The sequence below is a fragment of the Diceros bicornis genome, chromosome 29 (assembly GCF_020826845.1).
Source record: "Diceros bicornis minor isolate mBicDic1 chromosome 29, mDicBic1.mat.cur, whole genome shotgun sequence".
In the NCBI taxonomy this organism is placed as follows: Eukaryota; Metazoa; Chordata; class Mammalia; order Perissodactyla; family Rhinocerotidae; genus Diceros; species Diceros bicornis.
This window is the reverse complement of record NC_080768.1, coordinates 36,361,642-36,388,598: the sequence shown is the minus strand read 5'-3', so window position 1 is coordinate 36,388,598 and position 26,957 is coordinate 36,361,642. Positions and strand designations below refer to the sequence as shown.

Genomic DNA, 26,957 nt, shown 5'->3' with positions numbered 1-26,957 from the left:
AGAATAATAAATCTGTAAGAGAAAAACCAATGTCTTACCTGAACTAACAAAGGCTTAGAACGTTGGCTATCATCTTTGTCATAAGAATAAACAACAGAAGCTGAAGATAAAAATGATCTAGGCAGAAATCACAAAAATATGTTCAAGTGGTAAAATAGAAAACACAGAAAAAATTATTCTTCATAATACAAATTTTCTTTTTAGTGAGGAATTTAAAGTAGTGCCAATTATCTTAGCATATCCTATTGTCCAAATACTTCTCTGTCATTTACAATGAATTAGGTGCTGAAGGAGGTATTTTAACCACAGTGACATACAATATTAAAATGCATGCTAACGAACAGCCCAAATTGCTAGAAATATTGAAGAGTGAAATAACACAGGTCCCAACTTCCAGCACAGGATTTGCACCTCTCTGTCTTTATTGTTCATTCATTCTAGATTTTAAACCTGAATCTCAAAATTAAAATGTAAGGTTAGGACAGAATTTAGAAAGATATTCTTGGTATCACTACAAGTTCATATTCACTAAGCTTAGCTAAGTATCAAGTTCTTTTCAATAACTTTGGTCAGAATTTTCTTTCATTTTTCTTGGTAACTATTCAAAAACTTGACACCACTTCTGTCAATCATCCAACAGAACCTTCATGTCACCTCACGTTCAGATCACCTGTACCCATCCTCACTGCTTCTCTTTATTTCCAGAGGATGATTACATATTTTGTTTAAAGCAAACCCTTACACTTATGCTATGAATCCCATCCTGTGCCATATATTGAAGATACATACTTTTTCCACCCTATAATTTCACTCTTCCTCTCTACTGCTTTTTTGTCTTAATAATATTTAAAGGTTTATTACCAAGTCATTACCACCCTAAATAACTCTCCCTTGACCCTAGTCCTACTCTAGCTATTCCCTATATATTTTCAATTCTCAACAGATTTTATCAGAAGAGTAGTCTACACACCAGTTCTCCACTTTGTCAATTGTTATTCACCCTAAAACTGCTCTGGAAAAGATTCATAACCACCAGAGTGTCAAATCCAAATGACAATTGTAAAATAATCATTGCACTGGACTTCTGGCATCATTTTGGAAACTGTGGCCACTTTGTCTAATCACTTTATTTACATCACACATCACTCTTCTTCTTGTCTTCCTACATCTCTGATGCTTCCAGCTTGATCTTTCATGTTGGCTGCTTTTTTGTTCTACCTAACCCAGAAATGTTGGTTTTTCCCAGGATTCAGCCTTTAGCCATTAGACTATAAGCACTCTATAAACTCTCATTTTAAAAAATTACAACCAAACAATTGATAACTGCTAAATCTATTGGCAATCTCCTGAGAGATTCAAATTTCCATATCTAATATTCCATATTCCAATCCCAGTGGGAGAAAAAACCCACTGGGATATCTTATAGGCACTGCAAACCAAACTCATCTCTTCCTCACATAAATACCTTCCTGTTCATATTGCTCATTTAATTACACTATAACCTGCCCAGTTTCTTAAACAACAACTAAATTATCCAAGATTCCTCACTGTTTCCCAATCACTCTACCAAATCTGTCTTCAAGGTATTCTGAATTTTTCTTTCTAGTGCTATGACCAATGCCATTGTTCAAACCACCATCATCACTCACCTAAACTATTATATAATCATATAACTAGACACCCCACCACTACTTCTGCCTCCTCAAAAATAGCCTAGAGTGACATCAGCATCATAGCGGAGTGAGTTCTCCCCATAAACTCTCCCCACTAAGATACCACAAAAAAGACATTCGTACTAACAGAGGGCATTCACACAACACAAAAGATGTCTGTCTGAGAGACCCACACAGCCATACATGTGAAGGTAGAGGTGCTGGACCCCATGGAGGAAGTGGAAGGAGGTAAGGAGAACTCCTCTCCATCCCCAAAGGCAGCAACTCCAGGTCCATGTAGCTCACAGAAAGAGAGGGGGGAGGGGCAGACCTCCATGGGAAAACCATCACTCTCCAAGTTCCCTCACAGCCGATGGTAAACTCACACTTGAAGGTGACTGAACTGTTGTGGGGTGCCTTCATCAAGCTAGCACCCCAGGAGAGCAGATAGTGAGAAGCCCCCAGGATCAGGCAGGTGAAAGAAAGTGCTTCTCCCCCTGCTCTGTGCTCCTCCAGCACAGCCAGTTGACCAGAGTACCTGCAGATCTTGGTGGGCTCAGAATACACAGCTCTTGACCCCCACCTAGTGGCGGCAGGAAGCTGCGACCAGATATTATCACTATCAGGAGAAATAAATCCACACCATCAAACAGTATGCAAAAATATATGAAATCTCCAGACCAGAAGAAAAATGACAAGCACCAAGAAATCAATCCTGAAGGCACAGAAATTTATATTCTAAATGACAGAGAATTCAAAATAGCTATCATAAAAAAGTTCAAAGAGTTACAAGAAAATACAGATAGACAGTTCAATGAAATCAGGAACTTTTTCACAAAAGAGATTGAAACTATAATGAAAAATCAATCAGAAATATTGGAGATGAGAAATACAATGGAAGAGATAAAGCAAAATCTGGAATCTTTAAAAGAACAGAGCTGACAATATGGAGGAAAGAATTAGCAACCTAGAGGATAGCAATGCAGAAATGCTCCAGACAGAGGAAGAGAGAGAATTAAGACTAAAAAGAAATGAAGAAATTCTCTGAGAACTATCCAACTCAATTAGGAAATGCAACATAAGTATTATAGGTATTCCAGAGGGATAAGAGAAGGAAAAAAGGGCAGAGAGCCTGTTCAAAGAAATAATAGCTGAGAACTGCCTGAACATGGAGAAGGAGCTGGAATTAGAAGTGAATAAAGTCAATAGATCTCCTAACTATATCAACATAAAAAGACCCTCTCCAAGGCATTTAGTAGTAAAGCTGGCAAAAGCCAACGAAGAAGAAAAAAATCTTAAGGGCAGCAAGAGAAAAAAAAAATAATGTACAAAGGAACTCCTAGCAGGCCCTCAGCAGATTTCTCAGCAGAAAGCTTAGAGGCTAGGAGAGAGTGGAACGATATATTTAAAATTCTGAAAGACAAAATCTTTCAGCAAAGAATAGTCTATCCAGCAAAAATATCCTTCAGATATGATGGAGAAATAAAATCTTTCCCAGAAAAACAAAAGCTAAGGGAGTTCATCACCACAAGACCCCCACTACAGGAAATGCTCAAGGAGGCCCACATACCTGAAAAAAAAAAAAAAGATAAAGGGGATAAAAAGCGTTGAGCTAGGAGAAAAATAGGTAGACAAAATTAGAAAAATTACAGGTCTCTATCAGAACAGGTTAGCAAATACTTAATTATAACATCAAAGATAAAGGAAGCAAAACAGCAAAAATAAATATAACCTTGTCACTTTAACCACAAACTGACAACACAAGATGAAATAAGTTGTGACAATAATAACTTTGAAGGGGAAGAGGAAAGGGATGGACTCGACTTAGCCTAAGGAAATAAGAGGTTATCAGAAATGGACTATCTCATTTATGAGATTGTTTTATACAAACCTCATGATAACCACTAAACAAATAATCAGAACAGAGACTCATATGATAAACAAAGAGAAAACTAAGAAAACCATCATAGAGAACTACCAAACTCAATTGGAGTCCAAAGCACATGGGACAAGGAACAAAGGAAATGCAGAATAGCTAGAAAATGAGTGATAAAATAGCAGCATTTAGCTCTCATGTATCACTAATTACTCTAAATGTAAATGGATTGAATTATTCAATCAAAAGACACAGAGTGGTGGGATGGATTAAAAAACAAGACCCAACAATATGCTGCCTCCAGGAACCACATCTCAGCTCTAAAGACAAACATAGGCTCAGAGTGAAGGGACGGAATATGAAACTCCAAGCTAACAGCAAAGAAAAGAAAGCAGGTGTTGCCATACTCATATCAGACAAAGTAGATTTCAAAATAAAACAGGTGATGAGAGACAAAGAGGGGCAATATATAATGATAAAAGGGACACTCCACCAAGAAGACACATCACTTATAAATACATATGCCCCCAACACAGGAGCACTAAAGTACATAAAGCAACTATTAACAAACCTGAAAGGGGATATCAATAACAACATAACAATAGTAGGGCACCTTAACACCCCACTTATATCAATGGACAGATCATCCAGATAGAAAGTCAATAAGGAAACAGTGGACTTAAAGAAAAATCTAGACTAGATGGACTTAATAGAAATATATAGAACACTTCATCCAAAATCAGCAGAATACACATTCTTCTCAAGTGTGCATGGAACATTCTAAAGGATAGACAATATATTGGGAACAAGGTAAGCCTCTATAAATTTAAGAAGACTGATATCATAACAAGCATCTTTGCCAACAATAATGCTGTGAAACTAGAAATCAACTACAGGAAAAAAACTGGGAGAGTAACAGAAATGTAGAGACTAAATATGCTACTGAACAACCAATGGATCATTGAAGAAATTAAAGGAGCAATCAAAAATTATCTGAAGACAAATGAAAATGAAAATACACCATATCAACTCATATGGAATGCAGCAAAAGAAATCCCGAGAGGGAAATTCATAGCAATACAGGCCCACCTTAGCAAACAAGAAAAATCACAAATAAGCAATCTTAAACTACATCTAACATAATTAGAAAAGAAGGACAAACAAAGCCTAAAGTCAGCAGAAGGAAGGAAATAATAAAAATTAGAGCAGAAATAAAAGAAATTGAGACTAAGAAAACAGTAGAAAGGATCAATGAAACAAAGAGCTTGTTCTTTGAGAAGATAAACAAAATTGACAAACCCTTACCAAGAAAAAGAAGAGAGAAGCCTGAAATAAATAAAATTAGACATGAAAGAGGAGAAATGACAACGGATAACACAGAAATACAAAGGATTATAAGAGAATACTATGAAAAACTATATGCCAACAAATTGGACAATCTAGAAGAAATGGATAAATTCTTAGACTTACACAACCTCCCAAACTGAATCAAGAAGAAACAGAGAATCTGACGAGACCAATCACAAGTAAAGAGACTGAAACAGTAATCAAAAATCTCCACAAAAATAAAAGTCCAGGACCAGATGGCTTCTCTGGAGAATTTTACCAAACATTCAAAGAAGATTTAATACCTATCCTTCTCAAACTATTCTAAAAAACAGAGGAAGATAGATCACTTCCTAACACATTCTACAGGGCCAACATCACCCTGATACCAAAGCCAGACAAGAAAAATACAAAGAATGAAAATTACGGGCCGATATCACTGATGAACATAGATGCAAAAATCCTCAACAAAATATTGGCAAACTGAATAGAGCAATACATAAAAAGATCATACACCATGATCAAGTGGAATTCATATCAGGGACACAGGGATGGTTCAACATCCACAAATCACTCAATGTGATATACCACATTAATAAAATGAGGAATAAAAACCACATCATCATCTCAGTAGAGAAAGAGAAAGCATGTGACAAGATCTAACATCCATTTACAATAAAAACTCTCAATAAAATGGGCATAGAAGGAAAGTACCTCAATGTAATAAAGGCCGTATATGACAAACCAACAGCCAACATCATACTCAATGGGGAACAACTGAAAGCCATCCCTCTGAGAACAAGAACAAGACAAGGGTACCCACCCTCATCACTCTTATTCAACATAGTACTGTAGGTTTTGGCCAGAGCAATTAGGCAAGAAAAAGAATAAAAGGAATCCAAATAGGCAATGAAGCAGTGAAACTCTCACTGTTTGCAGACAACATGATTTTATATATAGAAAACCGTAAAGAATCCATCGGAAAACTATTAGAAATAATCAACAACTACAGCAAAGTTGCAGGGTACAAAATCAACTTACAAAAATCAGTTGCATTTCTATACTCTAATAATGAACTAAAAGAAAGAGAACTCAGGAATACAATCTGATTTACAATTGCCACAAAAAGAACAAAATATCTAGGAATAAATTTAACCAAGAAGGTGAAAGACCTATTCAATGAAAACTATAAAACATTACTGAAAGAAATTGGTGATGACATAAAGAAATGGAAAGATATCTCATGCACATCGAAGAATAAACATAGTTAAAATGTCCATATTACCTAAAGCAATCTACAGATTCAATGCAATCCCAATCAGAATCCCAACGACATTATTCACAGAAATAGAACAAAGAATTCTATTGGGGCAACAAAAGACCCTGAAAAGCTAAAGCAACTCTGAGAAAAAAGAACAATACTGGAGGCATCACAATCCTAGACTTCAAAATATACTACAAAGCTATAATAATCAAAACAGCATGGTAGTGGTACAAAAACAGATACACAGACCAATGGAACAGAATTGAAAGCCCAGAAATAAAACCACACATCTACTGGCAGCTAATCTTCAACAAAGCAGCTAAGAACATACAATGGAGAAAGGAAAGTCTCTTCAATAAATGGTGCTGGGAAAATTGGACTGACGTGCAAAGCAATGAAAGTAGACCATTATCTTTTGCCATACACAAAAATTAACTCAAAATGGATTAAAGATTTAAAAGTAAGACCCAAAACTATAAAACTCCTAGAAGAAAATATAAGCAGTACACTCTTTGACATCAGTCTTTGGAGGGATCTTTTTGAATTCCATGTCTACTCGGACAAGGGAAACAAAAGACAAAACAAACAAGTGTGAGTTCATCAGACTAACGAGCTTCTGCAAGGCAAAGGAAACTGGCTGCAAAATGAAAAGACAACCCACCAGCTGGGAGAAAATACTTGCAAATCATATATCTGACAAGGTGTTAGTCTCCATAATATATAAAGAACTCACACAACTAAACAACAAAAAACAAACAACTTGATCAAAAAATGGGCAGAGGATATGAACAGACAGTTTTCCAAGGAAAATATACAGATGGCCAATAGGCACATGAAAAGATGTTCAACATCACTAATAATCAGGGAACTGCAAATCAAAACTACACTAAGATATCACCTTACACCAATTAGAATGGCTATAATCACCAACACAAAAAATAACAAATGCTGGAGAGGTTGTGGAGAAAAGGGAACCCTCATTAACTGCTGGTTGGAATGCAAACTGGTGAGCCTCTGTGGAAAATGGTAGGGAGATTCGTCAAAAAATTAAAAATAGAAATACCTTATGATCCAGCTATCTCACTGCTGGGTATTTATCCAAAGAACCTGAAATCAACAATCCAAAGAGGCTCATGCACCCCTATGTTCATTGCAGCATTATTCACTCTAGCCAAGAAGTGGAAGCAACCCAAGTGTCCATTGACTGATAACTGGATAAAGAGGATGTGGTGTATATATATATATACATATATATATATATATATACACACACACACACACACACAATGGAATACTACTCAGCCATAAAAAAGTACAAAATCGTCCCATTTGCAACAACATGGATGGACCTGGAGGGTATAATGTTAAGCGAAATAAGCCAGACAGAGAAAGACAAACACCACATGATTTCACTCATACATGGAAGATAAACAAACACAGACAGAGAGAAAAGTTTGGTGGTTACCGGGGGGAAGAGGGTTGAGGGTGGGCACAAGGGGTGAAGGCATGCATTTATATGGTGACTGACAAACAATAATGTACAACTGAAATTTCAAAAAGTTATAAACTATTATGACATAAATAAAAATAATAGCCTACAAGACTCAATGGGACTATATAAGTACATGCTTAAAAACATTTTTGGCTTCCAGTATCCTTATAATAGCATTCTATAGATCTTCTACAACCTGGTTCCTGCCTACCTTTCCAAAATCTTCTACTTCTATCTTCCAGAAAACATGTTCTTTAGTAATTCACACTGACTTTTTGCACACCACAGAATCCACTCTGTTTCACTCCTTGAGGTTTTGCACGTGATTTCTTCTAAACAGAATGTCCCCGTCACTACCCGACTTCTTTACAGAGCTTCCTAAGTATCTTTCCTCAAGATACAAGTCATTTCTAACCTCTTTCCAAAAAGATTTCCCTGATTTCCAAAGAATACTACTGACACATTTATCATAATAACATATTATAAAACTCTCCATTTCTTTAACTAATGTGTCTGAATATATCTTCCTGTATTATAAATTCTTTAACTGTGAACCATGTTTTATTGTCTTTTGTATACATAAGATTTTACTCAATAATGGATATACAATAAACATACATTTGAATTGAAATGATTCCATTCAAAAGTATTTTTAAAAATCAAGAAACCAAAGAACTAAAGTTTGAAAGAATAAAATAATTACTTACTGCTTTTTGAGATGGACAAAATATGGTTTTCCTTCAATTGTAATAATATAAGCAACCTGTAATATGAGTATCCAAAAAAATTTCAATAACACTGATAAATAATATATGCTAAATAATGTTTTCTCTAACTTATGCTTTAAAAATATTGATAAAATTAATAATAATAATACACAACCATTATATGTGTTTCCCTTCCCATGTGGATATTTGAAGCCTCAGGATTCTGAATTGAGAACTAGGTGGTAGAGTCCCCACATGCCTACTATTCAACACTACTCACATGTCTGAGAAAGAAGTTTGCCTGATGATTGCTATATTTTGGCTTAGACACACACCATCACTTCACCATGTCCAAGGCAAATACCAAAGATGTCCACTTCACTTGAGAGAAACTGGTGCTTGCTTACTTCCAGCCCTCCTGGAAAGTAAATTGCCCTGCTCATTGGAAGAGACACTCCTAAAAGATAGAACTACAAGAAATGTACTCTAGCAATGTAACGCAAATAGTACCATTGCATTTCTCTTATCCGTGTAAGCAACGAAACTCCTCTAGAATAGAATGTAGGAGAGGATAGAGTGAGAGCAGAGACATGTCTAGAGAACCTTCTAGAAGATAACGGAAAATACAAGAGTCATCAAATTATTTATTTGGTTAATTTTATTAAAATATTTCAGCAAGAAAAACAGCCATTTAAAAGTTTTCAGTTCCTTAACTTTGTATTAGAGCAGAACAAGATTCTCCACAACAGATAAATGTTCTGAGAAGAGGCATTGATTGGCACTCTGGGAAGAAGTATAAGCGGAATCTGAAGGGCACCTTGAAAATTATGCCCTCTAAAAAATCCCTTGTTATTAAACAAATATGAGGAGAAATAAAGGGGAATATGATAGCACCAATAAAATTTAAAATCCACATATCTTACAAAGCAAAAACCACAAAAAAACTAGAATGTAATTAACAAGAAATGTACAAAACTGACAGGAGGAAAAAAACTCCAAAAAGCCACCATTCAGAGCTTCTACAACTTTTCCCATACAACATCCAACTGTTTGGATTGAATCCGCTCACCTCCTTCCAAATTTATATGCAAATTTCTAACTCCAGTACCTCAAAATGTGACCTTATACAGAGACAGGGTCTTTACAGAGATAATCAAGTTAAAATGAGGTAATTAGTGTGAGCTCTAACCCAATATGACCTGTATCCTTATAAAAAGGGGAAATTGAGACACAGACATACACAAAGGGAGAATGCCATGTGAAGATTCATAAGGAGAAGACATCCAACTACAAGCCAAGGATAGAGGCCTAGAGCAGATCCTTCCCACACAGATCTTCCCTCCAAGGAAGAACCAGCTTTGTCAACACCTTGATCTTGGAGTTCCAGCTTCCAGAACTGTGAGACAATAAATTTCTGTTGTTTAAGCCACATTATGTTACTTTGTTATGGCAGCCTGAACAAACTAAAACATTAACTCTCAATAAAAAATTTAAGAAATGCTAAAGAACAGGATCTAATTGCCAAAAAACAAATAAAAAATAGAGAATAATAAGAGAGCCATGAGTAATATGTATAACAACCAGGATTAAAATAAGAAAATGATGGAGAATTTCAGTAGTACTGTAGCATCTCTCATAAAGAAACATATTGAAATTCTAAAGCAGGAAAAATGCAATACCTGTTATTAAAAATCCAATTAAAGGGTTTAAGCGAAGATTAGACATAGAACAAGATAGGACTGGTGAACAGAAATACAGGTCAGTAGAAAATATCTAGATTGAAGCACAAAAAGAGAATACAAAAGAGAAAATAAGAGAAATGTGACCCATTAACAATATCTAACATTCATGTAATTAAAGTCCAAGAAAAACAAGAGAAAGATAGAGGTAGAGACTAGTAAAGAAATGATATTTGAAGAATTAACGTCTGAAATTTTCCAAAGCTTATGAAAGATATCAATCCATAGTCTCAAAATATTCTACTAATCCAAAGTAGGATGAATACAAAGAAAGTAAAAGCCAGGCATATCATACTCAAAAAGCTAAAACAAAAGACAAGGAGAACATATTTTAAAAGCATCAAGAGAAAAAAAACACATTACTTTAAAAATAATTTTTTAATCAAGTATAAGTAACTTTCCCAAAGAAATAATGGACACCAGAAGGCAATGGAATGACATCGTTATAAACTGCTGACAGAAAATGATGTCCAATCAAGAGTTTTACATCCAGCAAAAATACCCAGAAAATATGCAAGCAAAATAAACACATTTCCTCACAAGAGGAGATGAGAGAATTCATTGCCAGAAAACCTGCACTAAAAGAAACACTAAAAATAGGGGTTTTTTTTAATGGAAAGAAAATTGCTCCAAGATATGACCATGAAACCAGAAAAGAGAATGAAGAACATAGGAGAAAGTAAGTATGTCAGTAAATTTAAGTGAATATCATTTGTTTAAAATGGTGATAGTGATTGCTCTTGTAATTAAAAAAAATATGTAATTGCAAAGTATATGACAATAGCACAAATGACAGGGAGGACATAAATGGAATAAAGTTTCAAGGTCCTTGAATTATTCAGGAAGTGGTAAAAATACAAATTTAATGGAGCGGGTAATAAATTAAGGATGCATGTTGTAATCACAGGGGTAACCACTAAAAGAATAACAAAAGAATGCATCCCTAATAGCTTAATAAAGAAGATAAATTATACTAATAAAAATCACATCATGGATTATAAACAGCGGAGGAAAGAAAAATTAAGGAAGAAAGAGCAATGGATTTTTAAAATAATAATTATACACTTTATAAAAGAGAAGCATTTTAAATATAAAAATATTGAAAATAAAAGGATGAAAAATGTTATACCATGCAAACAATACCCAAAAGAAAGCCAATGTAGCTATATTAATAGCAAGCGATATACAATGTAATTCAAGACGGATTACAAGAAATAAAGGGAGACATTTCACAATGATAAATGTATTAATTAAAAACTAAAATATTACAATCCTAAAAATTTTACACACTTAATATCATATCTCCAAAATATATAAAGCAGTTTCATCAAATTTTGAAAATCAACAGTGCATTTAGGGACAAGCAACAAACAATTAGAAAATGAACTTAAAGAAACAACACCCTTTATTATAGCATTAAAATATATTAAAAAGCCTGAGAATAAATTTAGCAAAAGATTCATAAGACATCTACACTAAAAACTACTAAACCTTACTGAAAGAAAACCTAAAATACATAGAAAGATATACCAGGTACATGAATTTGAAACAAATGACTCATCTTGGAAAAAATAAGGTCTTCTTAAATCAAGGAAAGGCCTCCACCACTTTGGTCAAGCAGCTTCTACCAGAACTAGCCTTACTCCAGATAACACATGTACATTCTGGTAAAAACACACATAAAAAAATGACCTAAAGGCATGAGAAAGTGAACAAAAGCAGCCACATTCTAGAAATGAACCAAAACTTGAAAAAAGGTAATGACATAAGGCAAGTTACATCTATTTATGGGTTTTAGTCTTAGAGCAAGACAAAGTGGGCACCTCACAGCTAAACTCTAAAGAAACAGAGGATATTGTACGGAGCAACCACAGCTGCCATAAAGTGAGGGTGCAATCAGACAGGAAAGAACCAGAGATAGAGAGCCCCAGACACTTACTACATGATTTAATCTATATAATGTTTAAAAATAGGCAAAACTAATTTATGATGATAGAAAGCAGAACACTGCCTTTGGGGTGGTGGGGGAATTAACTAGAAAGGGACATATGGGAATTTTCTGGGATGATCTTTATCTTGATTTGGGTATTGATTACAAGAATATGTACATTTGTAAAAGCTCAAGAAATCATACACTTAAGATCTATATTTTTCACTGTATAGAAATTATCCCTCAATAAAATGGTCTTTATCTAAATAATTATTTAAAAAATGCAAATTGAAACCACAATGAGATATCAATTAAGTCAATCAGAATGACAGAAATCACAACATTGAATTACACTTATTCCAGTGTTGGCTGTGGCTCTGATCTCATCTGGAGTTTGAGCAGGCTCATTGATTGATTGTGGAATTTATCTCCTTGTAATTTTAGTACTGAGGTTACCATTTTCTTGCTGGCTGTCTGCCAAGGTTGCTTTCAGCTCACAGAGGCTCCCAGGGTTCCTTGCCACAAGGTCCCCGTAGGCAGTTCACAATATGGCAGTTTTTGTCTTCTTGGAGGCCAGCTGGAGAAACACTCCAGAAAGCTGTGATGGAGTCTTGTATGATATATACGAATCGACAGTGTGACTACCCCATCATATTTACAGGTCCCACTAACACTCAAGGGGAGGGACTTAGACACCAGGGAGCAGGACTCTCGAGGGCCATCTTAGAATTCTGTCTACTGCAATATTATACAAACATATATACATACGTAAATAAATATATTAAGTACATTGGAATAGTTGTCATTGGATGGAAGAGGGAAATGGGAATGGGGAATAAGAGTAAAGAAGAAAATATAATAATAAGAGGTTTGATGGGACCATTAATCATAGTGTGCTGTGAAATGAAGGGGGGGATACATATCTGCACCTGAGGTCCAAAAATGTCCTCTATGGAATATTTCCAGAAACGCTAAGTTTTAATCAAATTAATCACAGAAATCAACCTATAAATCTCTCTTAAGAACATAGTGCATTATTGCTGGAATGAACTGGAAGACATTCTGAAAAACAGTAATAATTCTTCCTAAGCAGAAACTAATGAATTTCCTACCTTTACTGTATTGTATGAGGGCAGGGTGGTTGGTTGGGTGTGAGGAGATAAGGATATTCTGGGTCATACTGTTTTATACTTGGACAAGTCTTCACTAGTTTGCTCTATTAGCAAAACTTTTAATTGCAGGAATGATGACAGATTTTTCATATTGTTCACTTTGGTTGTTCCTGTGGAAGGAGTCAAGTATACCACTATCATTCACAAAATTTATTTAAAATAGAACTAGGGCTCTGGTGGTTATGATTGAAAAAAGCATGCAAATATTATTATTTAAATAAAACTAAACAACGTGAAAATACTACACTATGCCTATAAGATATTGCGACATAAATATCAAACAATATTAATAAAAATCAAATGCCAAGGGGTTGTAGAGTAGTTTCAATTGTACACATTTGGTATGTTGGATAATATCCTGAGACTCTACCTTACTATTCCAAATTCCCCTTGAATAGCCTTGGTTCAGTCAATTCACACTCCAGGAAGAGTCATTATTATATCAACATTTGTTAGTAATATATGTTTCTAGGGCAAAATGTTTTACCGTGATACTTTTCTGCCCAGGAATCAAGGAAGAGAGAACAAAAGGAAAAGAAAATAGTATTACTTCTTTCTTTGCCCACAAAACTAAATAAGTGGGCCTCTTTTCATTCTTCTTCTTTTTTTTTTTTTTTTTTTCTTTTCTGTTCTGTTTGATCAAACCATATTTGAAGGTTTGGAACGACAGGTTTAGGTTTCCTTAATTCCTATATTTAACTCAGAGAAGTCACTTGGGACACTCATAAATACTCACACGGATTAATTTTTTTCATTCCTAAATACCTTGGTGTGTGTGTAGAGTTGCCAGGCATCCTGTATACATAGGAATGTCCTGAATTTAATGATGTTTGTCCTGTGTTCTGTATTTTCTTTGTCAGAATACCCCAAACACCCGGTATCCATATTTTTCAAATAAATTACAAAAATTTGGCAGTCAGATCTATTTTCCACCACAGTAACTGGTGCTTAAATCACTTCCAAGGCAACAGCAGCTGAGAATCATGCCTCCACAAATAAACACCTGCACAATCCCTTCTCTCTCCCTGTATGCTTGTCTGAGAGAAGTCCAGAAGAGAGGACTGAGAATTGAAAATACTTATTTTTCATATTCAATAAAGGAAAAGATTGGTCTTTGGCCAAAGTCCCAGGTGATGAACAAGCAACCACCGTTAGAGATAACTTCTGGTCAGTGCACAGGATCAGAAAATCAGCCAGTCAACAACAGCCACACTCAAATAACTAGATTCTGCAAGTTAGCCCTGAGTGAGAGCCCCAGCTCCTAGACGAGGGTCAGCCAGTGCCTCACTCCACTGATGAAGATTCCGACATGGAGCTTTTCTCCACGGAGCACACTAACACAGCTGAAAGACTGGCATAACCTGAACACTCCCTTCTGAAAACCCACCAGTCCCACAACACCAGGCTTCCCCAACTTTCTATGAAGATAGCTCTGGCTTTGTGCGGGGAGACCGTGCTTACAACTGGCCCTTACAGGCAAGCTGGAAGAGCACTATCGTTTCCGAATCACACGTCAAGTTCAATTCATTGTTTGTTCACAAGTTCGCAATCCTTTCAATGGTTCACCTCGTTTAGATTAGTTATGAGTGTGGACTTGTGAAGGACAGACTCACTGATACAGGTGCAATATAATCAAATTCGATATTTTCAATTCTTTTGAAATATTTTGAAACTGTTATCTATTCTTTTATTTGTGTATATTTAAACTCCAAAATGCCAAACACAAGTGTAAATTTTGTGATGAATTTTCTGAACAGTAGAAATTTATCAACTGAGGAAAAAGTTATTTTGAAACTCTCTGCGCAGTATGCAATGGTTCATTCCACATCAAAAATGGTGGGAAGTCAGATGTAAACCAGCATATACTAACAGCTAAGCAGAAGAGATGAGTGATTTCCCCATACAGTACCAAAGAAGGTGCTACAACAAATTTTTTGGATTCAGAAAAATTCAGATGAAGAGGACATAAGAATTGCAGCAGACACTGCAGTGGTTTTCCACACTGTGTATCATAAGTCTGCTCAAATGACTGAATGTACAACTACCAGATGTATTTTCTGATTCCAAAATTGCAAGCAAATTTTCAGGTGCCAGGTTGAAATCCACTGCAATAATTAAACAACGTTAACGGCTCCCTCTGCAATTACAGAAATTAGCAAAGATCTACACATCTCACCTTGTTAGGGCATAGCCACTGGTATAAGTAGTCACAATGCAGAAAAAATGTTCCCTTTGCTTGTTTGGTATTTTTCTAGTGAAAAAAAGGCTTGCTTATAAGGCTATTTTCAAGTAAAATTCCTTCCAGATGAGACATCAGAGACAAGGGCACACTTTTGCAGACTCTCTTATTGAATTGAGTTAATGAGAAAAATTATACTGCTTTTGGTGGAGATAATACAAATACAAATTTTTGTGGATGTTTGCATAAATATGCCGACAATGTTTACTCAAAACTGAAGCAAAGCATGAATGATTCTGTGGAAGGTGTTGGCTGTTCTGGCCATATTCTGCATAACATTATTCAAAGAGCATCTAATAAACATTCTATTGGCACTGAGGTCATTGTCATGGTATTGTCCTCTTGCTTCAGCATGTATGCTGTTTGAACTGAGTGATTAAAGGATTTTTTGATTTTGTTGACATTCAGTATTCTTCAATCCTTTTGCATTCACCAAAACTGTTGGCTCTTTTTAACAAATGCAGTTGAGAGAATCCTAAGTTTATTCGAAGCACTGATGTCATGCTTTAATGCTAAAGCAAGGCCCCCAAAATTCTTGTTGACTTTTTAAATAATCCACTGAGTGAAGCCTACTTATTTCTTTTACATAGTTCTCTCTTTAGCAATAGGATTTGGCAAATTGGAAGAAGAGCAAACAGTGTTATTGAAGTATTCCATTACTTAAAATTGAATGTGTTGAAGAAAGAATTGAACCCCCCCACAAATATATCCCTTTGAATGCCATCTGTTCTTAAAGGGGACACCATTACTTATGAACAGGAAAAGAAATTCCAACTTGAAGTGAATAATTATTATGGCACTTTATCTTTTGAAATAGTGTTAATACCTTGAAAAATTCAATTCTTATATCTGGATGTTACCAAATACTTTTCCAGCATGGGAAGAAGTAGAATCATCCTGCGTAGCGTTAGAGAAGAAGGGAATAAAATTTGATGACGAGGTTTTGTTTTTGTCAGTGGACAGCATTTTAGAAGGCTGGTGATTAGGAAACGCAACATAATGGGGAAGAATAGAAAAGCAAGTTAAGAAGAGCAATGATCAGAGTTGTTAACTTTATGTCAGTACCTGTTCAGTATACCATCTCACAATGCTAATGTCCAGTGTGTTTTCTCACTAACAAATGATCAATGGAAAGAAGAATGAAATAAATTGGATGTGACCACTGTAGAAACTATGCTACAATATAAATGGAATAACTACAAGGAATTTTATAAGCCAATTCTGCAAAACAAAGAACTGTCAAGGAAAGTCAAATCATCAGGGAAATAGAATTCAAGAAAGAGGTATGTAATTTAGATATTTGTAATTTATTTCAGATGAACAGCAAATAATTTTTAGTGTTTAAAATTTAGTATGCCCATGCAATATTTCCCTTTCATCTTTATATACAGATATATAGGCAATGAGAAATAATTCAAATTTAATTGGGTGCCCCATGTTTTTATTTGCTAAATCTGGGAGCTCCTTTTGTGTATCCCTAGGCACTCTTACTTTTGTAGGTCCTACCTCATATTATACTAAACATATTAAAATATAATCACATCCCTCATTAACAATAATTTTCTGTTGCAAAAATATTAAAAGGGAGCTTTTAAAATTGTCATAATTAAAAGAAATACACTAAATTTCCATATTACTAAATGTCTTTATAAAAATGCTAGAGATTGAGCAAGTGGGGAACTCAAAGATTGTCTGCTCAGTGATAAATAATAGGGAGAGAGGCCTGGTATTATTAATTTCAGGGAAAAGGAAATTAAACAAAAAGTCAAACGGGGTTCCTTCTTTCCAATCAGAAAAATAAGCTGGAGTAGCACTCATGTATCACGACATGGCTAAGAATTCACTTGGAATAGAGCTGGGGGGCTTGTAAATAAAACCCAGCTGCTAAAGGAAGAAAAGGTAAAGAAAGAGTATATGGGGACAGGAGGATAGCTTCAGAGAACCTGGGGTGATCGGGGATACACTGAGACAAGCAGTGTATCCTTATGTGAAAGAGGGGGGAAGGTTTGTAAAAAACACTAAAAGGAAAGAGATAAATTTAGAAACCCACATTATGACTAGCATTGGATTATCCTATATCGGAAGGAACTATGTGAGAAGCAGATTTTCCTGGGGAATTAGAGAAGGAATATGCACTAAAATATAGGCTCTAACTGTGAAATCTATGTGCTAGTTACCAGATAAGCCATCTATAAGCTAATCACCAGATCAGCTTTCAGCTCCTTACTGACTTACTGAAAGCTGAGGCAAGTAGCTGAGAGGAATCACCAGGGCTAGGACTAGAGGGCCAGAAATCTCAGTAATCAATATAAATATTATTTCAATGCAATATTTTAGACAAAGTTAATGCAAAAATACCTAGGATGAACACAATATCAAAATTTAAAGAAAGACAGGACCTGACCCTGACTCATCTCACTCACCTCACCTTAATCCTGGTCCAGGGGAAATCCCAGTTTTCTGCTACTCTCTTAAATTTTGTGCTCGAGTGAAGCCCTTTGCTTGCCTCTCCCTAGTCCTGGCCCTTAAAATCCTCCATCCTCCATAGAAACACACACACATACAGGGTCACACGTATTCATACACATCAAAATACTCCTTGTTGTGAACCTGGTCTGAGCGGTCAACTCTGCCTCCAAGAACTGAGTTCCTGCCTACATTCAGCAACTTGGGTCTTGACATTAAAGACAACTTAAAACAATGTAAGATACAAAAATATTATTTCCCAATTACATTATTTTCTGGATCACTTTTTGAATCAGATGATGAAAGCTTCTCAGGAACTGTGGTCTGCAGAAATGTTTTATGAGGATCTAAAATAAAAATAAGCAAAGTTATTTTGATACTTTAATCTTACATTATCCATTTCTAAATCCAATTCTGCCTTTGTTTCCCTACATGATCAACTATTTTTTGTATAACCTTTGCATATACTCTTCCTCTCCACTGTCTTTCTGGTCATTCTTACCTACAAGTTTCTTAACCCTTGTCAAGATCTCAAGTTTTTATTCTCTCTCTCAATCTCCACACACACGCACACACACACACACAAACACTCCCTTGGGCAGTGTGACTAAGTAACACTGGCTAACAAATTACACTGTTGTAAAAGAGGTGTGGAAATGAGAACATACGGGTGCATCAAGAAAGTGGGATCATTTGCAAGGAAAAGATACAGAACATTGAATACAAGGGCGATCTACAATTTTCAACGGAGCAGGTGGAGGACAGCAGTCACCAAATCAGGAAAGCATTGATAGCTTCTTTATGGTGACACAGCTATTTCTGGAACAGCAGAATTTTGTATGTGGAAAAGACCACATATGTCATTTTTGTCCATTTTACAGACAAGGAAGCCATCCCAGAGAGGAGAAACGATGTTCTGCCCGGAGGCTGCCTCTTTGCCTTCTTGGCCACAGGCCCTGAAGCGCGAGGCAAGGAGAAAGTGGGTGGCGAGAGCGAAGGACGGGAGTGACGTCTGGGCCGGGATGTTGGACCAAGAAGTACAGCCCCTGAGCGAACGAAGTCCCGTCAGAAGCCTGCATTGGGAGGGGAAACAAGAACCTGGACTTACCAGGGCCTGCGTGCAGCCCGCCGAGTCGGGTGAGAAGGACCACAAGGAGGAACATGGCTCCGCTGTCCTGGAGCCGGGCTGCCCGCACAGCAGCAGTTGAGGCGTTGAGGCGGTGCCGGCGCCGCTCGCGCGGGGCGGGCCGCCCGCCGAGCGCTGGAAACGCGCAACCGGAGCGGGAGGGCGGAGGCGGCGGAGCGAGCAAGAGCTCCAGCGGGAAGGAAACAGGCGGGCGAGGGCTCTCTGCTGCCGCTGGGGGAAGGACGCGACTCGGCACAGGTAATGTGCAGCTGGCGGGCGGGTGGGGGCTCAAGAGAAGACAGTCAGTATTGACACACGTTCGGTTTATTGTTAAGGAAGGAAAGGCGGTGTAATTTTCAATTCTCAGGTTGGGGTGGTGCCTAGGGAGGCTTTTGTTTCTATCTTTTACTTAGGCCAGTGATTTCTGAGGTAATTTCTAGTGACAGTGAGGAGAAGAAACAAAGACAAAAATGCTTAAGTTGCTGATAGCTAACAAGTTTCTTTCTGTTAACATTTACATACCATCCAAACAGGCAAAATGCATATATTTGCAAAAACTGTCGCCAGCTGTGACTTTTCTAAATTTAATGGTTGGATACCTGTTACTGGACAGCTATTGAATGCAGAAGATCCCATACAATCCCTTTCAAATATAGACTCTTCCAAAAAATCTTCTTTAATATCCCCAGTTATTATTGCCACACTCGGGGTAATCCTGCAGCCCCTAGCTTTTACTTCTTTACTTAGCCCTTTTTACATTCTGCCTCTATTAGGAGTGAGAACCTTTGATTTCTTGAGGTCTGTAGGCATTCTTTCCCTCACAGATCCTAGCCTACATCATATTAAATACATTAAAATACAGCCATGCCCCACATTAACTATAATTTTGTTTTAAGAAATGCTGAAAGCATGTTTATAAATTCATTTTGAAATTGCTTAGCTGTCCCGAAAAAAATAAGGGAAGTTATTAGCGGAATATAACAGGAACAATCTTTAAAAAGAACCAAGTGACCAAGAAATAAAGTCACAATAGATGGAATTAATAGTAGAATGGATACATATTGCTTAATGAATTAGAAATTTGGAATATTGGAGTGACAAACTCTCCCAGGAAAGAGCAAGAAAGGATAAAAAATAGAAAATACAAAAATAAAAGTAAGAGATAAGAAGAATAAAAGTAGAACTGTCAATATTCTGATAATAGCACTTCCAGAAGGAGAGAAAAATTAAAAGAGTTAGGAGGAAATATTTAAAGGGATAATGGAAAAAGTTTCTCTTAATTTAAAAATAAGAAAATGACCTTAGAAAGGACCCAGATATTAAAACCTGGGCGTTGAAGAAAAACACGTCTGAAATTTCAAGGGACAGCAAAGAGAAAATTCTGAAATCTTCCAGAGGAAAAGAACAGATCACCTAGCAAGGAAGAAGAGTCAGATTGACATTAATAGCCATACTGAATGCATGACTTTCTATTTGCCCTGCCCTTTTTATATGTTTTTCTCTCCTTTTTTGCCTTCCATTGGATTGATCATTCTTTATTATTCCATTTTCCTTCTTTATTGACATGACAGATAAGTAGTTTTCAAATTTTTCTTTTAGTGGTTACCTTAGAATTATAGCATGTGCCCAGGAATATCTCCCTAACTTAATGTCCATTGATTAGCAACTTTAATTACACCTGCAAAGTCCCTTCACAGGAATACCTAGATTAGCTTTGACTGAATAACTAGAAGACAGGAATCTTGGAGGGACATCTTTAGAATTCTTCCTACAATAAGTGGCCTGTCAGTCTCTCTAATCCTTTGGGCTCGCATCAACTAGATCAAGATATGACTCTCCAGGTTTCATTTTTTAATGGTGTGGTGGTGTGATTTTTAGCAGGTCTTTGAGAGAGTATAAATGTATAATCTTCCTGATTCTGCCATACTGTAACTCAATTTGAACTTCTATTGCTAGGTGTTTGTTAGACTTCAGTTGAAACAGAATGGCTCACACATTTCACCAAGTCCTTCTGCAACCCAAAATACCTAACCTGAATTGGATCATGTCTAACCTGAAAACCCATAAAGCTAGGTGGGAAATGTGAGTGCCATTGAAATGACAAACGAGGTTCATCTCCCCATATGAGAAATAGCTGGTATCCTGGAACCTCACCTCTTATGAGGCACTTTTCTCTGACCTCAGAGCTGCTACATAATTTATGGATGGCTCCACCACCCTCACTTCAAAACAGCTAAGGATAGCAGACACCCTGAACTCAGCCTCTTGGAATATACTCTTAGAGGAGGGTGAAGAAATTTAGTTGAGTGGGCGGAATTGAAGACAGTACTCATGGAATTTACCTGGCCTCTATAGTTAACATCAGGCCTGATCCTTATAGATCCCTGTTACTTGTCTGTGCATAATAGCTTAGCTGACTTATCTGGCATTCTAAGGGGTGGAGAAATGTGACCAGCAGTGAATTGGTCAAATTCCTTTACATTCAAGTCAGAATTTTGCCTTCTAGGATCAAGTTTTTCTGTCAGCTTCTTGGGGAACTAATTGGTGGGTATCCAAGCAGTTATGAGATCACACTTGTGGTGGGACTATTTCATGAAATTTAAATTATTTTTCCCTTGAGCAACCAAATGGGAGAAGCACCATTCCTGCTTACAAAGTCTCTTCTAGACTTGAGGTGAAACCAGAAAAAAAGAGAAAATAAATGACCTCCATACCCTGGAAGAGTTCAATAAGCCCAGAGTTATGGAGGATATTCCAACATAACTTATCAAGAAGAACATGTAAACCATTGTACACTAGCTTCAATACTGGAACAGCAGCAAACTTGCTGTTGACGTATTGGCCAAAGAGGAGACAGAGAAGCTGGAAGAGCCACAGGAGTATGAATGAATTTCATGGGTTTAGCAGTTCCCTGAACCAGAAAGCCCAACAAGAAGGTGCTGTTGCATCTGATTGGCTTAAAGAAAGCTTTAATTAAAAATCACGTTGTAATTGGTGGTGTCTTATTCCTTGTGCTCCCGTCCATAGGATTCACAGAGACCATCGTACTATAACTTAAAATGGCCAAGTTAAGGGCTATGGAACTCAACCGCTTGAATCATTTGACAGAGTATTGTATGAAATATCAAATCCTAAACAATCCCACAGATGCAGGTGACTATTTAATTGGGTATTTCAGAATTTCTGCAAAGAAGTTAAAATTAAAACCAAATATTTTGACTCTATTAAAGATTGTGAGGAACCTACTTCTACATTAGTTAAATACTCAGATCCTGTAAACAGAATTTTCTGTCACTGTTTAATTACAGAGAGAAATAATCAGAAAACTGATAGAAATGTAACAGGCTGAGATTCAAAAAGTCTACCTTAGACTTTCATCTTTTAAAGATAGAGTTGGACAGATTCTTATAGAAAGCATTTCTGGGATCAGAGAGACCAGCTGGAAACTGAATAGAAAGGATCTTATCAGCTTTACAAACTGCTCATAAGCATCCAAAAACACTTAAAACGTCCATGAAGCTCTTGGCCTTTCCTTGGACTTATGAAAAGAAGAAAAATTCTTGGATATTGTGAAGTTATAAGGCTCACCGTTATCTCCAGCAATCTGAAAACCAAAAGCAAATGCTTCGATAATACTTATTATATGTTTAAGAAATTTTTCATGGCAGTCTTTACCAATTGCAAAGAATACAATCCTCCTGAGAGTAAATATAACAAATGTGCCAATATCCTAGATAAATTCTTCTTTACTGAAATTAAGGAAGACGGATTGACAATCATTTTCTCTTCTTTCTTAAAAACTAATTGGTATACTTACTAATGTATGTATGGTGGTTTCATTTTAAAACAAAACTGGATATGTAAGCTTCTGCACCGAATTCTGATGTGAGGGCCAAGGGAGGTTTCCTCACACCAACAAGCAATTCTCTGACACCAGCTAAGTGTCCTACAATTCAACTCAATTCTGACACTATCTACCCAGGGATAGCATCAGATTCCACAGGTTAAGGGCTCAGTCCTACAAGACTGCCCCCACTTCAGATGCCAGTCACAAGCCCAGGTTGTCAACTGTGCTTCTGACCTACCAGCTATAGACTGTAGGTGCCTACAGCCACCTCCTTGGGTTGGATTATCAACCTACAAAAATAGTAACCAGTTTAAAATGCAAAGCATTTATTTGGGGTCAAATAATTGCAATTCAGGGAGCACAGATTCAAGTAGAAAGCCAAATAGTGTCCCGCTAGGGAGTAAAACTCAGGGGCTTTCAAAGGCAAAGGGAGGTTGTAGTACAAAGAATTTTAATTAGAGTTGGAGGCAGAGAGCTAGTCATGGCTAAACATTGATTGACTGTTGATTCTATCTTCAGGAAGTCCACAATCTTTAGTCTTTGTGATCAGGATATCTGTTCTCCTGCTGACTTCTCAAACAATTGCTTGTAAAACAATTACCGTTTTGGCCCAGTCCAAAGGTTTACCCCAGTCCAAGGTTTAAGACAGCAAGGCAGGTTCTCTGGAAAGGCAGTTCTGACTCCATTTTAAAATGGCTCCACTAAAGTCAATTTGACAATTAATTTGCTAGAGCAGCTCACAGAACTCAGAGAAACATTTTACTTGGCAGATTACAGGTTTATTATTAAAGGATATAACTGAAGAACAGAGGGAAAAGGTGAACAGAGCAAAGTACGAGGAAAGGGCGTGAAGCTTCCATGCCCTCTCTGTGAGTACATCTCTTTCCCCAAATCTCCATGTGTTCACCAACCCAGAAACTCTGGGAACCCTGTCCTTTTCAGGTTATTGTGGAGGCTTCATTACATGGGCACAATTGATTAAATCACTGGCCACGGTGGTTGAATTCAATCTCCGGGCCCCTCTCCCTTCCCTGGAGGTTGGAGGGAGGTACTGAAAGTTCCGACCCTCTAATCACATGGTCGGCTCCACTGGCAACCAGCCCCTGTGCTTAAGTGTGGTCTAAAAGTCATCTCATTAATATAACAAAAGACACCTTTGTCACCCTCATCATTTAGGAAATTCCAAGAATTTTAGTTCTATGCCAGAAACAGAGATAAAGACTAAATATATATTTCTTACTATAAATCACAATAATAGAATACTATATATTAAAGATAATTGCACCCTGTTAAAATTAGCACTTAAAAAAACAAACAAAAAATTCGTCCTAGCATCCTAGTGTTTCAGATGTGCATTTAAAGCCATAGAATAGGGGCCAGCCCCCCGTGGCCTAGTGGTTAAGTTCAGCCTGCTCTGCTTTGGCAGCCCGGGTTCATTTCCAGGCGTGGACCTACGCCGCTGTTTGGTGGCCATGCTGTGGAGGTGACCCACATATAAAATAGAGAAAAATTGGCACAGATGTTAGCTCAGGGTGAATCTTCCTCAGCAATAAATAAATAAATAAAGACATAGAAGATTTCTATGAAGTAGATTAAAACACACCCACTATTAATATAAATTTTATATGAATGTCTATTAGCTGAATATTTGGTAATAGATGTTCATTTAGTAACAGATGATAAAACAATGATTTGGGGGATCAAGGCAAATTACCAGACCATGAATTTTGTTATTTTCTTAATGAAGTGTGAAGGTTTATTTTTATTCTACTCTGGACAAATTTTAAGTAAGGAATACAAGATAAAAGTCCTGAAAAACATGAAATAGGTGTGTTTGATGTGTTATTGTATATATTTTATAAATAATTACATAGGGGAGAGGCTTTGAGCAATTCGCAATAATTCCATTTCCAAAATATGACTGTTTTGATTACTAAGACATCCTGAAAAATGTAGTTTTCATCAACATCTAGTTTTTTATAATGCTACCTAGCACTAATTTGAATGTATAACCACTATGTTAATATTGATTTTTCTCTAAGTAAATGTATAGTATCATGTTTGATTTTGCTTCTGCAATATATGATTTCAAAAATTAACTTCCAGGGTCACACAGGTGTAAACTCGAGTCTGAAATATAATTATATGCTTTAGTAAGGAAGAGTGTATATTATCTCTATGTTAATTCTAGTTTATCCCTATTCCAATAAATAAGAAATTGTCTCAACATTTTTAAATACCAAAAAAAAAAAAAAATCACCTTAGTGGTATCTAAAATATCGAATGAAAAATGGGAACCCAGCTTGTATTGAGTACCTTGGAATTGATTTCTAAAGATATATCATATCAGATCTGCTTTGTAATGATAAATGAATGAAAAGCAATAGGATATATTCGAGTATAAAAGGAAGCCATTTGGTTTAAAACTAATTTGGCCTGACCCTGTTTTTCCAAAAGGGCCTGACGTGGCCTGTTGAGCATGCATTGTACATCTGCTTTAAACATTTACAATGTCCCAAAGACAAGAGTGATGCCCTTAAAGATAGGGATGTAGCTTCCCCCATATTGGCACTTACTTGAAGAGAAGCATCTCTTTCTAGAAACTAAGGATTAATTACTGACCTGCTGTGCTCACCTTGTGACCACTGATCTGCTGTGCCAGCGAAGCAATCTTGTCGTAAAAGGGACATTCCTGTCGTATGTGATGTATGCTCTTTGTTCCAAGATGTTATATAACCACTCTGTAAACCCCACTTCTTTGGTGCCCTTCCTTTCTTGGGGAAGGAAGGCCCTGGGCTTTAGTCCTCAGACCTGGCTCATAATAAACTCACCCTAATTTTGACTTATAGATTGATTATGGATTATTTGCATCAACAGTATCCTCTGAAGTTTGGGTTTTTTAATGGATCTTATTATAAAGTATTATCTTTAAAATCAGACAGTCTCTCTATATTGAAAGCATTTTGTTTCTAATTTAAAAATTAATATTTTCATATAACTATTATGCAACAAAGCTGAAGTAGATGTAGTAGTAATTTATCACTATGGAACAAATTATCCTAAAACTAGGGTCTTAAAACATTAACATTTTTTAATTTCCTTGTTCAGCAAATATTGTAAAAAGAAATAACTAACATATTTTCATTCCAGTTAATTCAAAATAAATAGTACAATGATAAAAGATGAAATACTTGGGTCAAGGGACTTTAAAGATTTGGTTGATGTTCCTTCCTCATTCCAGCTCTAGTTTACTGTCAGAACTACAATATATTATCAGTTTAGCCTGCCACCAGATATCTCCATCTAACTATGATCAGAATGCTTGACTCCCCCAAATGGACTTTGTTCTGCCACTTTTAACAATGTATTATGTAGTACCTATTTTCCTTACCTGAGGTACATTCATGAAATCTTGTGATGACTGAAAAGTCTATTCTCCAATCATTGTGTTTTCTGGTCATTATTGCTCACCTGTAAGAGCCATGAATAGGAGCTTGCATATTTTCCCATTATGTATATATTTTTGTCTTTATTTAAACACATTTTTGGTATACCTTTGCAAAATCTTCCTAATAAAAATGAAAAATCAGGGCCAGCCTGGCGGCATAATGGTTAGGCTAGCATGTTCCACTTCAGTGGCCTAGGGCTCACAGGTTCAGTTCCCAGGCGTCGACCTACACACTGTCATCAAGCCATGTTGTGGCAGTGTCCCACATACAAAATAGAGGAAGATGGGCACAGATATTAGCTCAGGGACAATGTTCCTCAAGCAACAAGAGGAAGATGGGCAGCAGATGTTAGCTCAGAGCCAATCTTCCTCACACACAAAAAAATGAAAAAACAATACTTCCCTACTGATCAAGTCTGCTACTGGGAAACTATCATTTTTGAGGGGAACTGAATATTTTAAGAAATAAGTTAAATAGAATTCAGTCATGCATTATGTAAAAGTAAGCAAATGCTTAATTAATTTCTCATTTCCTTATGAAATAGTTTTTTTGTGCATTTCCTACTCAAATTAATGGAAGAAGAAAAAAGGAGGCAAAAAGATTAACATTCACTGCATGCCTTACTAAGTGCCAGGTATGATGAAATATTCTTCTGCCTAATATTTTAAATTT

The 26,957-nt window shown here is 36.4% G+C and overlaps 1 protein-coding gene across 4 annotated transcripts in view; it reads right to left on the bottom strand.

The window, feature by feature from the left end:
- LOC131394054 (disintegrin and metalloproteinase domain-containing protein 5-like) overlaps positions 1-26,957 on the bottom strand; it is a 601,035-nt gene that overhangs the window by 157,364 nt on the left and 416,714 nt on the right. For all 4 annotated transcript variants that reach the window (XM_058525261.1, XM_058525262.1, XM_058525263.1 and 1 more), the window contains exons 11-12: positions 8,318-8,373; positions 39-117 (exon numbers count right to left, since the gene is read on the bottom strand). In XM_058525261.1, coding sequence (XP_058381244.1) covers positions 39-117; positions 8,318-8,373 — 135 coding nt within the window. The remainder of the gene's footprint in view (positions 1-38; positions 118-8,317; positions 8,374-26,957) is intronic.